The sequence below is a fragment of the Chenopodium quinoa genome, unplaced genomic scaffold (genome assembly GCF_001683475.1).
Source record: "Chenopodium quinoa cultivar QQ74 unplaced genomic scaffold, ASM168347v1, whole genome shotgun sequence".
NCBI classification, from domain to species: Eukaryota; Viridiplantae; Streptophyta; class Magnoliopsida; order Caryophyllales; family Amaranthaceae; genus Chenopodium; species Chenopodium quinoa.
The window spans coordinates 572,240-586,797 of NW_018742707.1; the positions used below are offsets into that span (position 1 = coordinate 572,240).

At 44.3% G+C, this 14,558-nt stretch overlaps 1 protein-coding gene across 1 annotated transcript; it reads right to left on the reverse strand.

The window, feature by feature from the left end:
- Positions 1-12,416: 12,416 nt before the first annotated feature.
- LOC110722902 lies at positions 12,417-13,262 on the reverse strand. Its single transcript, XM_021902192.1, has one exon. The coding sequence runs from the start codon at positions 13,260-13,262 to the stop codon at positions 12,417-12,419; it is 846 nt and encodes a 281-aa protein (XP_021757884.1).
- Between the last annotated feature and the right edge of the window lie 1,296 nt (positions 13,263-14,558).

Below are 14,558 nucleotides of genomic sequence, written 5' to 3' on the forward strand. Positions count from 1 at the left end.
GATACATGTTAACCTTGTTGGACAACATTTTATACTCTTCTAGAGTACTTTATATAATCATATCACATTATAATGTATTAGAAATGATCTCTTCAGGATATACATAAAATGTGTCACTTAGCTTTCTCAAATTTGTCATTGTCAATCAGTGCTTCTTTCCTGTTCCAAGAGTTCTTATCGTTGTAACCTTTTGCATTACCACACATCAGGTGTGCTAGTTCAATAGCAACTGATCTTGTCCACCTAGGACATCAACTTAATATGTACATTTATAGCTATTATATAAATAATGACATTTATTCATATCCATCTTCAGGATGGTATCATGCTAAATATTTGATTATCATGTGGCCACCTCTATTAAATAAATTATTGATATTTAGGCTAGTGTATGTACCAAACTGACCATTAACATATTTAATTATTCATGTGCAAGGATTACATAAAAACAGTGGAATAAACACTATCTCCCCTACTCCTTGCATATGGGGGTATAAAACTAGTCCAACAATCTTTAAATCCATCTTCTTCTCAAGCCATAAATTCTTTTAGCAATGCATGTATCAAACAAAGCAAAGTTATTATTTTTGTCTATCCCAATTATATTAATCTCTTATAAGTGTGGGCATAATAAATATACTTTTAAATAAGTTGCTCACAAGTAATGTCGTGAATTAATTTCTTGAACTCATAACACTATTTCTTGCTCAAATAGCTAATATATGTAATCGTTTTGGTAATTCTCATGAATTTCCAATGAATTATATCAAAATAACATCATGCAAACATGCTTATATTATTATTATTGTTTCAATCTTGAGATTGCTCATTCACTTCTGGGAATGAGCTAATAGTCTAGTTGGGATCAAGGATCTCCACTTTTAACCCAAAGTTGGAATCAAGGATATCCACTCAAAGACCATATAATAATATATCGATTGTTCAAAGTATTTATTTATGTATTTATTTTCACTTTACATACATTGGTTTTGCTTACGGAGGATAATATAGCCAACAACATACCATAGAAACTATTGTTGGACATTTGTAAGTCATCATGTACATGTATGTTTTCATATTATACTTAAGGAAATAAAATTACTAGTAATACACTCCTTGTCTTATTATCCACTTCAAAGTAAATCATAAGTATCTCATATAGCGGAGTCATGGTTATTAACCATTATAATTAATTATCATATATAAGAATCTGATGTCATATATAAGAAACATCATATAATAACTTAATCATGCTTATAAAACCATCTATTTCGCAAACAATATACTTGCTCGGTTTTATTTATCTAATTTTTTTTTCAATCATTTCTCTCTCTCCAATCACATAATCATGAATGAAAGTAATAGGTTTAATAGAGTACTATAAGTATAATGCTACTTCATACATGGTAGAATTATAAACAAATCGAATAATTAACCACATCAGGTACATAAGATCATGAGAGCAATGCTAAGTAGCCATAAGTAGCCATCACGAGTCATTAGACATAGAATAAAATTGACACATAATGACATCCATAAAGGATTAATAATTGCAACAGTGTTGGGATATAGTTCATGATACATGTGTGTGAATTAAAGAATAATCAAGTACGAGCAACATAGGATACAAGTGTAGAGAATGTTTTATTGATGATTTCCTTCATAAAGCTTGAGAATATAAGTCAACGTCAATCTAGGGAGTAATGGTAGCAACAATATATGTACATCTAGTTTATAGGAGATAATTAAGGAGGATAATAAAAAGATATTATCACTAAGATTATGTCAATCCTATCATCAAAATCATGACATGATTTGAAAGATACCAAACAAATACAGTAAATAAACATTGTCTAATATGAGGCTAAAGGCAAGCGGACTAATATATATATATATATATATATATATATATATATATATATATATATATATATATATATATATATATATATAAACTATTTAATCTTAAACATGGATCCAATTAGATATAGTAGATGAAATTTGTGCTTAACTATATAATATACTCTGGCAAAACGAAACAACAAACATACATAGATTATGAGGAGGCGTAATGGTCATTATTATTAATTATGCAATTTGAATGGATGAAAACCATTGTCAGCATATAATATTGCCCAAATTAAATCTGATCCAAAATTTTATCTTCAAGGATACTATCACTCAAGAAATTATTATCAATCAAGAAATTATTCAAAACAAATTAATTGATAAAATAATAAATCATATGTGGACCTTTGACTATCATATCTAATACTCTAGGTAAACCATTCAATCGATTAATCATCAATAATATAATTCTAAATTCTAATTGTGGCTTACATACAAAAGGTGTATAACTACTAGAGTATGATTTTAGCATGTCGTCAAAAACAGAAATAAGCGTACCTTTGGCAGCATTAATATTTGCGGTTAATCAATCAAACGAGTCCATCGTATTGAATTTTACGGTTACTTTGATTGCCAATATCGAGATTAACAATCTAAGACTTCCCTTGATATTATGCTCATTTGGTTAGATTTGGTGCTGATAACGTATTGTAAAATAAAGGGAATAAGAGAAGAATTGAGGAGAGAATAAATCTGTGTATCTTATTCCATATGATAAGGTGTATATATACATACAATATATTAGGGTTTGATTGGATAACCCTAGATTTAGATTGTTCCGGAATGATACAAAGGAGGATAATGGATATCTACAAATATTTCATAACAATAACTCAATTTTAACAATTTGAGCAAAGTTTACTACGGCTTCTTTATTATTTTTTAAAAATAAAAAACCACCCCCAGCCAACTTCAACCATCTAACAAAGCACATCCCAACGCTAGCTTTCCCTCACCCCTTTCTCTCCTCCCTTGTTATCCCTACTCAATCCTTTTCTCTACGATATATATATTAGCACTGTCAAAACGGTTTGACAGTTTGAGTTCGGTTCGGTTTGAAATCGGTTCAGTATTAAATCGGGTCGGTTTGAAATCGGTTTAAGTGTCTCACGGGTTGGTTTCGGTTCGGTTTATATAGTTATCGGTTCGATTTGGTTTCGGTTTATTCTTGAACGGTTTTAATTCTGTTCGGGTTATAAACAGTCCGGGTAGTAAACGGTTCGGTGCAGACGGATTGCGGTCTGTTAACGGTGCGATGTAAACGGTTTTTATCCCGGTTCAAACAGTTTCGGGTTGGAAACGGTTTCGGGCTAGAAACAGTTCGGTTCTAATTGGTTCAGTTCTTTTTCGGTTCAGTTTATAACTGGTTCTGTTCTTTTTCGGTTCAGTTTATAAATGGTTCGGTTCTTTTCGTTCATTTTATAACTGGTTCGGTTCTTCTACGGTTTAACGTTATTCAGATCGGTTCCATTTCAAGTTTACTAAATTATGGTTCGGGTCGGTTTTCAGTTTCAAAAAATCAATTGTTTATCGAGTTGTTTGGATTCGGCAGTTAAATGGTTTTTGTTTCGGGTCTTTTTTGGATTTCCTGGGATACTGGTCACGCTCTGCTGGCAATGAGTTGGTCCCACCTGCAAAACAACGAATATTCCGATCAACGGAATATTCGCCTCCGACGATCAAGTCAGTGATCAGAACGGAAAAGGCTAGAGAGAGAAAGTAGAGAGAAGTTGGAGCTATTTAATGCTCTGTTGTTTTCAATTGTCTGAATCTCCCCCCATCATAAATGATTGGGGTATTTATAGGGGTGGGACTCGTGCCCCTCTCTAGGGTTTATACCCTAGATTTGCGTGACGTAATTGGCTGCGCAATCAGCGGACGCCACGTGCTACTCTAGGGGCGCCGTTTTACGGCTTTCATTGTCATTTCTCGGGATTTGGGCCCTGACGTTGTTAGGGATTTTTGGCGTGCTGATTTTAAAGAAGAATCATATTGCCTAAACACGTGGCATCTTCCCGTGGTGACACGTGTCACCCTATAACTGGGCCACGTGTCACTATGGGATTGGTCCACATACACGAGGTATTTTTACCCTCAACATTTGCCCCTAAGAGGGGGATGGCTCGTACGCATACAGGCCGACCCCTCTGACCTCTAATAACCTTGACGCGCACAGATGTTTTAGAGTTTTGTCAACTTTCTGTCCGCCTGACAATTTTAGGGCGAACGGCTGTCTATTCAAGCGGCGCGGACTAGACTAGGCCGTCGATTTTTGCGACCGTCTTGCCATTTCGGAGAAAGCTTTAGTTCTGCCAACTTTCCTTTAGACGCGCTGTTTATTAGGTCATCCTTTCCGCCTAATTTAACGGAGTTGCTCCTTGTCCTTCCAAATTCTAGGTCACTTTTTCAAATTGTAACCGTTGAGCTAAGTTAGGCGGGAAAGATGAATTTACTATCTTACCCCCATAAATTTTTCCTATATATACAAGGGGTTTGACTTCATTTTGGCACTTTGGAACTTTACATTTTCTAGAGAGAAGTCAGAGCTTCTAGAGAGAGAAAGTGTGTTTTCCTTTGAATCTTCAAGAGCTCCGCCGCGCGTTTGAGTTTTCCGGTGACATTGGTTGAGTTTTCCGATCAATCTTCAAGGTTTCCAAGTTTTCAACACTTACAGAGGTAGGTCGCCTGTTTTTCTTTTCCTTGTCTTTTTATTTCTTTGTTTATTTAAAAGCTGGCTCAACACTCGGCTTCGTCCGTTTCTCCTCTTGAGGCCGGCCGTTTGCCTGGGACTGAGGAGTCTAGAGTGGACGGAGACGAGTTGTCTCCTTCATGGAGTGGGTCCATTTCTAGTGCGTACCAACTCACATCCACCCGTTCTTCTCTGTCCCTGCAGTCGAACATGGCACGGACGATGCAAACGCACGATCGTCATGCGGCCAGAAATCCAGATGGAAGTCTGGTAAACCCTAGGCCTCCTTATGACCCAAACAATGTTAACGTAGAGACCCCTTCCACCACTCTTACGACCGCTTCCACGGGCACTCACTGCTCGGCCGTGGAAGTAACTTCCTCATTTGAGGAGCGACAAAGAACTCAAGGCGCTCCTTTAATGGGGGGAACGTCCGGGCAAACTCCGGGGTTGAGGTTCCCCCAATATGCCAGCTCGGTCATGGATGGGCCGAGTTGCTACTCTGTGAGGGGCCTCCTTCCTCTTCTCGAGCGGACGCTGATGCGTCCGTCCCCACTCCCTTAGAACTCTATCTCCGATATGGCAGGTTGGACAGACCAAGAACGGGGATTTTACTTAATGAACCGTCCAACCTGCCCCCTCGCAGAGCTCCTCCTACTGGGAGTCAGGCGGCCGGTGCCAAAGATAAGGGCAAACGGCCACTTGAAGACATTATCTCCCCCCGAGGCGACCATAGTTCTAGGAGCCGCAGCTCGGCGGAGGCAGCCGACCTTGACAGAGTGCTGTCTTCCGAGTTTGGGAGAGCTCCTTAACGAGAAGAGGGCGAAGCTGAGAATGCGGCCGAGGGTGGAGCGGCGGCCGCAGAGGGCGAAGAGGCGGCCGAGGAGGATGTTGCCAACATTGACAACTTCAAGGATCCGTACGCTTGTACTGTGGGTAGCACGACCTTGGGCTACCTGAACCACAACTTTGAGGAATACAAGGAATTCCTCCTCCTTGGGGAAGGATTTGAGATCCAGCCTCCAAGGAAGTCCCGCGCTTTGGCCGGGTGGGAAGAAGAGAGGTCGCGCCAAAGATCCTTCAGCGTCTACAGGGCGACCTTAGACGTTGGACTGTGCTTCCCCCTCCATCCTTTCGTCCGTAAAATCTTGGAAGAGTATGACATAACTCTCTTCCAGCTGATGCCAAACAACTGGTTGAACATTTTTGTATACCTGGTGACGTGCATCTGCAAAGGTTTCGAGCCAGACTTTGCAGTTTTCTGTGAGATGCACTCACTGACTAAGCTGGACGCGAATACGGACGGCTGGCTCATCTTGAGCACCACTAGAGATTACATGGTGGTGATGGACCGCGTCTCCAAGTGGCGCGACTGGAAGCACCGATTCTACTGCATCAAAACTAAGGACGTCGAATTTAATTTGCGGATGAATCGGTTCAATGCTGAGCCAATTCAACTTGGACGTGGGGATCTCAAGCCCGATAAGCCACCCGTCCACCCCAGCCAGGAGTACTAGCTTGAATATTTCAAAGTCAAGCGGGTGAAAAGGAACGGCAAAACTGAGCGCGTTCCAAGTAACTGGGTCCCTTTATCCAGCTGGCTGCGGGATCCCACCTTTATGTCCGCCTATGGCCTGTACGAGAACCTGCCCCAAGGTGGACGCACAGACACATATTCTTACACTTACACATATTATTTGATATTGAAGAATTTTCTAACTCTTTTTCCTCCTCTTTCAGCCGAGGCGTACAAGATGCTGGACAAAGAGCAAAAAGGGGAGGTCAACATGTCCGAGATTGACTTGGCTCGGTACAAGGCTTGCCAGAGGCTGTACGAGCAATCTAAAGGAGTAAGTAAACCCATCTAGCTTTCCTCCTTACGTCCGTGTATGCATTACGGAGGAGATCTTCTTCCTAACTAGGCTCGACCTTTTATATTATCTTGCTTTCTTTTACTAACTTTTGTCTCTACAGCTGGCCACTCCAACCCCTAGGTCCTAACGGAAGCAGTCGTCTCCTGCGTCCAAGACGGATCTGGACGGTAAGGCGTCCAAACAGAGGAAGACGGTCGCATCCAAGACCACTTCCACTTCTGCGGCCAAGACGACGTCGCGGACTGTCTCAAAACAGTCCAAAGGAGAACAACCCTAGCTGAGCGATAGCAGGGCCTCCAAGTCCATAGATCCGGCCGCCATGCCGGGTCATGTTAGGTCCGAGAAATCGGACGATAGGGGTAAGTCGACCCCGGCAAAACCGACCGGGCCAGAAGTGACTCCGCCCGTCCAAAGAGTCAATGAATCTGATTGGCTTGATGCCAATCAGTCGACCGACGATCAGCCTGGCCGGACGGGGGAAGGGGATAACGAGCCTGCGCCACCCCCGCCATTCACTTTCAACCTTCCTACCCCTCCAAGCTTCTCTAACGGTTAGTCCAAGTAACTTTGGATCTTTTATTTTGTTCCTTCTCTTTCTCTTTTTTTTTTTTTTACTAAGCTTACATTACTCTTTGCGTCCGCCTACAGACATTGTAGAGGAGCTACAAATGAAGCTGCCCGGCCAGTCCCTTACAGGGGCGGACAGGAAGGCTATACGGGAAGCCATGGCTCGGGCCGTCCCTGCTGAGCAGCGAGACAAGCTGCGGGGGATACACGAGGTTTTCCTCGGCCCCATGATCAATTGCAGCGCTGAGGTAACTTTTCCCCTCAAATGCATTTAGTCAATTTTTCACTCTTACTTTACTAACACATTTAGCCTGTATTTCTTGTGCGCAGCTTTTCTTGCGGCTGACCGCCCTCCTTGAATGGAAAGAGAAAGAAAACGAAAAGCTAAAGCGCGCCTGGGAAAACGTGCAGAAGGCCCAGGATGCTGTTACTGGGGAAGTGGTCGTCCAGCGCTGATACTTTGATACCCAAATCAATGCGCTGTCCGACAAGGCAACGCGGCAGGCGGAGGACCTGGTGAAATTGGGTAAGTCGCTCGAAGAGGAGGCCTTAGCCAGGGACACTATGAGGCAGGAGAGGGACCAGGCCCTTTTGGACGGACAACGCTAGAAGAAGGGATTTGAGGCTTCAGAGAAGCTCAGAAGTGAGGTGTCCTTGGCCCAGAAGCATTTGAAAGAATCCCTGGATGAGGCGGACACACTTAGGGCCGAGGTGGAGACCTTGAAGAAGTCAGTTGAGGACTTGACTCTCCAGTTGAAGACGCCTCGGGCCCCTAGCGCAGATGAGGTCGTCCGCATTGAGCAAAACACTGAGGATAGGCTGAAGAGTTTCTTCTTTGAAGCGTTCGAGCTCATGGTGGAAGATGGAGAGGCCGCCTATTTTCAAGAGCGCTTCACTAAGCGCCTCAACTTCGTCTGCCTCAGGGAAAAGGCTAAGAAGGCTGGAAAACCTTCTTCTGAGCTGGACGCCACACCAACAACCTCAGAGGATGAGGAAAATGAAGTGGAGGCCGGCCATGATGGTGAAGCGGAGAGCAAAGAGGTGCCAGCTGAGGACGCCTCTCTTGCAGCTTCTCAGGATCCCATCCCAGTCCATGATTCAGCTTCAACCCCGGCCGCCCCCTGACTTTCAGCTTTCTCTGCTTTTAAGCTTTATTTATGTATATTTTTCTTGACTTTTTCAACCTCCTTTTCGAGCGGTTTTTATGTAAGATATTTTACCGCCCTTTTATTAATTTAGCTTCCAATTTTTGCTTCATACTTTGCACATTTTATACTTAACAAGGTTTTACATGGTTTCTGCATTTCCATACACGTACTTTTCACGTTTTTGTATCTTCGTACAATTGGGGGGTATGCCCCTTTATTCGGCGTCACCTAGTCCATACTTTGGGTGGTTTGATTGGCTTGGTAAAATTTATACCTTAGGTAGTATGACTTCTACCAAGTTAATCAAATCATAATAACGATTGCCCTTGGACTAGGTGGTACGCCGATTCAACACGTTAATTGGTCGTTCAATTGGCTTTATGTGAGTTTGTCCGTTGAAACTATCGCTCGGACGCACTTAGAAAATTCCAAGTGTGATCTCAACTTAGAATTTTCATGTTTGGCTGGGCTGGAATGCCTAGGTATGCCCTTGCCCCATTATATGGGTTTCACAGGGTACCTTACCTTTACCGTCCGCATTAATTAAGGGCGGACGCGTTCATGTGGCTTTTGGGATCAAGTTGCCCATTTCATTTAATTTACTTTGGTTCTGCGACCGTGTTGCTATGTTGCAAGCAACCTACTTGCAACTCCCATGCGGCCTATCTGTATAAGTTATGACTGCAAATGAGCATAAGTTAAATAGAAAAAAAATTATTACAATGTTTGAATTTTTCATTAATTTGTCAAAATTACATTGCTATGGCCGTACGACTTACATTGCTCGGTCATCAGACCTAACTGTGTACATAGCTTTTGGCTAAGTAATTAAACATAATATTTCTTCAAATTGTCAGTGTTCCATGTACGTGGAATAGGTCGGCCGTCCATGGCTTTAAGACGGTAAGTCCCATCTCTGACCTCTTCTCTGACTCGATAAGGCCCTTCCCAATTTGGGGTTAGCTTGCCGTCCTCATTTTCTCGTCCTACAGCCTCCATCTTCCTTAGGACCAGATCTCCCAATTTTATCGGCCGCTTTGACACTTGGCGATTGTATGCCCTTGTCATCCGAAGACGATAGATTTCGTGTCTAAGTGCCGCATTGCCCCTAGCTTCAGGAAGGAAGTCTAGAGCGGTCTTCATGGCTTCCCAATTGGCCGCTTCATCATATAGCATCACCCTAAGAGTGGGCTCATACATTTCAATTGGAAGGACCGCCTCAGCACCATAGACTAAGAAGAAGGGAGTTTCTCATGTGGAACTTTTCGCCTTGGTTCGTATGGACCATAGCACATTAACCAATTCGTCGGCCTATAAGCCGCCTGCTCTTTCAAGCTTACGCTTAATTCCATTGGAGATCAATTTGTTGTATGCCTCTACCTGACCATTTGCTTGTGGGCGGCCGACTGAAGCAAAGCAATGAGCTATGCCTTGGTCTTCCAACCATTCCTTGAGTTGAGGCGTTTCGAACTGGGGTTCGTTGTCAAACACCATAGACTGAGGAATGCCAAAGCGTGTAATTATACTCTTCCATATGAAAGCTGAAACATCCGTCCATTTGATTCCCCGGACGGCCTCGGCCTCTACCCATTTTGTGAAGTAGTCTACTGCTACAAACACATACCGCCTCTGGCCGGACGCTGGTGTGTATGGTCCTAAAATGTCCATCCCCCATTTGGAAAAGGGGAGCGGACTACTAATGGCCAAAATACTGTTGGTGGGTCGATAAATTAATGTTGCGAACCTCTGGCATTCATCACACTTCTTTACCATTTCCATTGCTTCCGTCTTTAAGCTCGGGCAGTAGTAACCCAGGCGAGCATCCTTTTCAGCCAAAGCTCGTCCTCCAATGTGAGAACCACACTGCCCCTGGTGAATATCATCCAAGACATCATACCCTCTCTCAGGAGTGATGCACTTCAGGTACGGCTTTACAAATGCCTTTTTGAACAACTCTCCTTGCTTAATTTCAAACCAAGCCGCTCTCTATTTCATCAACCAGCTCTCTTTAGGATCGGCCGGGAGTAACCCGTCCTTAAGGTAAGATATGATCCCGTCCATCCAAGTGGAGCTTCTATCAATTGCGTGTACTGGCTCAGCGTCAATAATCCTCTTCTCTTTTACTTCCCAAAAAACTGACCTGGGAGTATCACATGATGCTGAGGATGCTAGCTTAGAGAGGGCGTCCGCCTGATGGTTGGACGAACGAGGGACCTACTGTAGGGTAAAATGATCTAGGCTTTCCGCCTCCTCTTTTACAATCTTCAAGTACCTTATCATGGCCGGCTCCCTCGCCTCGAAGTCTCCATTCACTTGGCCGACTACAAGTAGGGAGTCCGAGCATACGTCAATTTTTGTCGCTCATGCCGCCTTACACATTCTTAGGCCGGCCAAGAGGGCTTCGTACTCGGCCTCGTTATTAGAGGCTTGAAACTGGAATCTCAGGGCGTACTCAAACTTATCTCCTTCAGGTGACTGGCATATAACACCTGCACCGCAACCAGTGGCTGTCGCGCTTCCATCCACGAACACTTTCCAGATTTGATCTCCGGCCGTCTGAAGATCCGGCCGAGTCATTTCAGTTAAAAAATCAGCAAAGGCTTGCCCCTTTATTGCCTTTCCTGGCTCAAATGTAATATCCAAGCCTCTCATTTCTAAGGCCCATTTCAGCATACGGCCGCTTGCTTCTTGCGTTGTAAATGGCTTCTTCAAAGGTTGGTCTGTGTAGACCACAATTGAATGTGCCAAGAAGTATGGCCGTAGCTTTTTTGATGCCATGTACAATGCCAAGCCAAATTTTTCAATGGGGGGATACTTTAGCTCAGCGTTATGCAGAACGTGGCTAATAAAGTAGACAGGGATCTGGCGGCCGTCCCGTTCAACAAGTAGGACGACACTTATGGAGTGTTCTGAGATAGCAAGATAGGTGAATAGCTTCTCGCTCTTAAGTGGACTGACAAGCCGAGGCAATGTATGTAAATGGCCTTTTAGCTGTACGAATGCTTCCTCGGCCTCCTCTGTCCACTCAAACATGGCCTTCTTTTTTATGGTTTGAAAGAAATAGCGGCACTTATCCTCTGATCTTGACAGAAATCTACCAAGTGCGGCCAAACAGCCGATCAATCTTTGGACTTCTTTAATTGTCCTTGGTGACTTCATGTCCATGACAGCTTGGATTTTTTCAGGGTTGGCCTCGATTCCACGTTGATCAATCAAAAATCCGAGAAATTTACCGGACTCAACACCAAAGACACATTTCTTTGGATTTAACATCATCTTATGCCGCCTAAGTTCGGTGAAAGTTTCTCGTAGATCTTTCAAATGGTCAGCCGACTCTTTTAACTTGACAATCATGTCATCAATGTACGCCTCCATATTCCGGCCGAGTTGATCTCTGAAGACTGTGTTAACAAGTCGCTGAAAGGTAGCTGGGGCATTCTTAAGGCCGAATGGCATAACTTTGTAACAATACAACCCGTGCTCAGTCACGAACGTTGTTTTCTACTGGTCTTCTTCCCATAACGGAATTTGATGGAATCCGGAGTATGCGTCCATAAATCTCATTAGGGCATGCCCGGCCGTGGAATCAACTAGACAGTCAATTTTAGGCAGAGGGAAGCTATCCTTAGGGCATGCCTTGTTTAGATCGGTGTAATCTACACACATTCTCCAAGTTCCATTCGGCTTCTTGACAAGGACCACATTGGCCACCCATTCTGGGTAATAGCATTGCCGAATGAAACCGGCGTCCAGAAGCTTCTTGACTTCTTCTGCGGCCGCCTGATTCCTCTCTTCTCCATGATTCCTTTTCTTCTAACGGACATGTTTTACGGTCGGATTCACAGCCAATTTATGCATGGCCAGATCTGGACTTATACCTGGCATCTCACCGACATCAAATGCAAATACATCCTTGAACTCTCTTAATAATTGATTTAACTCATCCCCAAGCACACCCAAAGCTATAGTGCCCACACTAACCGTCCGACTTGGTTGATCGGGGTCAAGCACTATATCCTGGTGACTGCCGGCCGGCTGGGGGCGTAACTCTTCTGGCCGTCCGACAGTCATTAGCTGCTATGCTTGCTCTATCTTGGTCGCCTTACGCTTCTGGCCGACCTGGTGTGTTGGGAGTGAGGTTCCTTCTTCTTTTGGCTCGGACAGTTTTGGTCCGCGCGCTGTAGGCTTAACCGCCAACTGATTGCATTCCTTATCCATCTTCTGATTTCCCTAGATTGTACCTATTTTCCCGTCTGTCCTTTCAAACTTTAGCAGCATTAGGTGAGGCACAATGACTGCTTTTGCTGCATTCAGTGTAGGACGGTCGAGTATGACATTATATCTAGCCAGTTCTTTTACGACCAAGAAGCGGACAACCATATCTCTTCCTTCCCCTTTTTGATCGAATCGGACAGGTAAGTCTATCCGCCCCACTAGGTGGATGACATTTCCCCCAAATCCGACCAGCGGGTGAGTGATGTCCTGGAGAGCATCCTCTGGGAAGCTTAGATTCTTCAAGGCGGCCAGGCTGATGATATCAGCCGCGCTACCCGTGTCTATCAATATTTGTCCGACCTTCAGATTGGCTATCTTCATAATGAATACCATGGGATCATTTTGCAAGGCTTTGACCTCCCCCCGATCGGCCTCACTGATGATTACTTCGGGGAAGGGTTCAGCCTTCACTGAATCCATCTGCATCACCTTTCCCAGGTTCCGGGCGTCCTGCTTGATCCCTTTCATAGTGGGACCGCCTGAGGCAAATCCTCCTGATATCACGGCCACAAAGCCTGAATCAGTGCTGTTGCTATCATCTTTATCTTTGTTCTTATCATTCTTCTGTCTTTGCTCGGATGTGTTGTTTGTCCATGTGTAAGTGAATTTGGACTTCATCACATATGAATTCAGCATGCCCTTCTCGGCTAGTTTGTCCAGGAGTCTTTCTAAGTTAATGCAATCGTTCGTGTCATGTCCCACATCCTTGTGGTAATGACAGTACTTGTTCTTGTTCCTATAATGAGCCGGGCCTCTCAGCGGTTGTGGCTTCTCAAACTCAAACTTATCCTTGATTTCCATTAAGATAGAATAACATTCCTTGTTGAATTCAAACTGAGGCTCGTACGCCTTGACCTTTTTGGATTTCTGTGGCTGGCCATCAGCCCCCCAGACTTCCTTTCACTTTTTTCCTTCTTTCTTTTGGCCGGCCGAGTCTTGCTGAGAAGATTTCTTCTCAGCCCCCTTGGCCGGCGCTTCTGCTTTTGTGAGCGAACAAAAGTCCGCCGCCTCAATATAAGCTTCGGCTTCCCGCAGAACACCTGCGTATGTCCGAATCTTTTTCCTTACCAAGTCAAATTTAAAATCATTATGCCTTAATCCCCGGAGAAATTCAGAGTAACCCATTTCGTCCGGTAGATTATGAATTTAGGCTTTTTCTTGGTTAAATCGCTGGACGTACGAGCGTAAGCCCTCATTTTTTTCTTGGACGATTGTCGCCAAGTTAAGGCTAGTCTTTCGAGGCAGTATGTTGTATGAGAAATTTCCCACGAACAGCAAACTAAGAGTAGTGAAACAATTGATACATCCGGCCGGCAAACTATTGAACCAATCCTGTGCCACACCTTTCAGAGTAGCCGGGAAACATTTGCACCAAGTAGCATCATCTATGCTTTGCAAGTACATCAGGTTCCTGTACGAGGTGATGTGCTCTTCTGGGTTGCCCGTACCATCGTAAGCTCCCACAAGTACACTCTTCACCTTTGGTGGCTGAGGGGCATTTAAAATATCTTGTGAAAACGGGGGCGGCTTATCTCCCAGAGTAAGTAGGCGCATCTGCCAATCGATGGGTTGCGGTTGCACGGACGGTCCAGCCAGATAGGGAGCTTGTCCGTACACATGCCCATATGGCCCATATTGTCCGTATGCCTGGGGGTTTGGCTGCATCAAGCCATTGAACCCCTGAGGTTGATATTGCAGTGATTGGGCTGGAATAGGAGTTGGAGCATGGAAGACTGGAATAGGAGTTGGGGTGCGAACTGCCTGACTTCCACTGGAGATGGCCGTGTTGGTATGCTGGGAAAGAGAATGATGTGAAAAATCATCCGGCATTGTCGGGGTTAAGGCCGTGTCAGAGTAGGCGGCGCGCTCCCGCTGCTTATGCCGAACGTAATCCCTTGCGTCCTTCCATCGTCTTGACGGCTCAGGCTCCTCTCTTCGAGGCTGCCTACCCCTCCCCCCCAGCCGACTGCGTTTTTTCCAGCAAGTCAGAGAAATTAGTCCGCGGTACTCTCAGGGACCTTCTAGTCGGCCTTCAAAATGGAGTGTTTCCAGCGTCCGTTGCATGGACTGTTTTGCTGTGTGTCGTTCTTGGAGCCC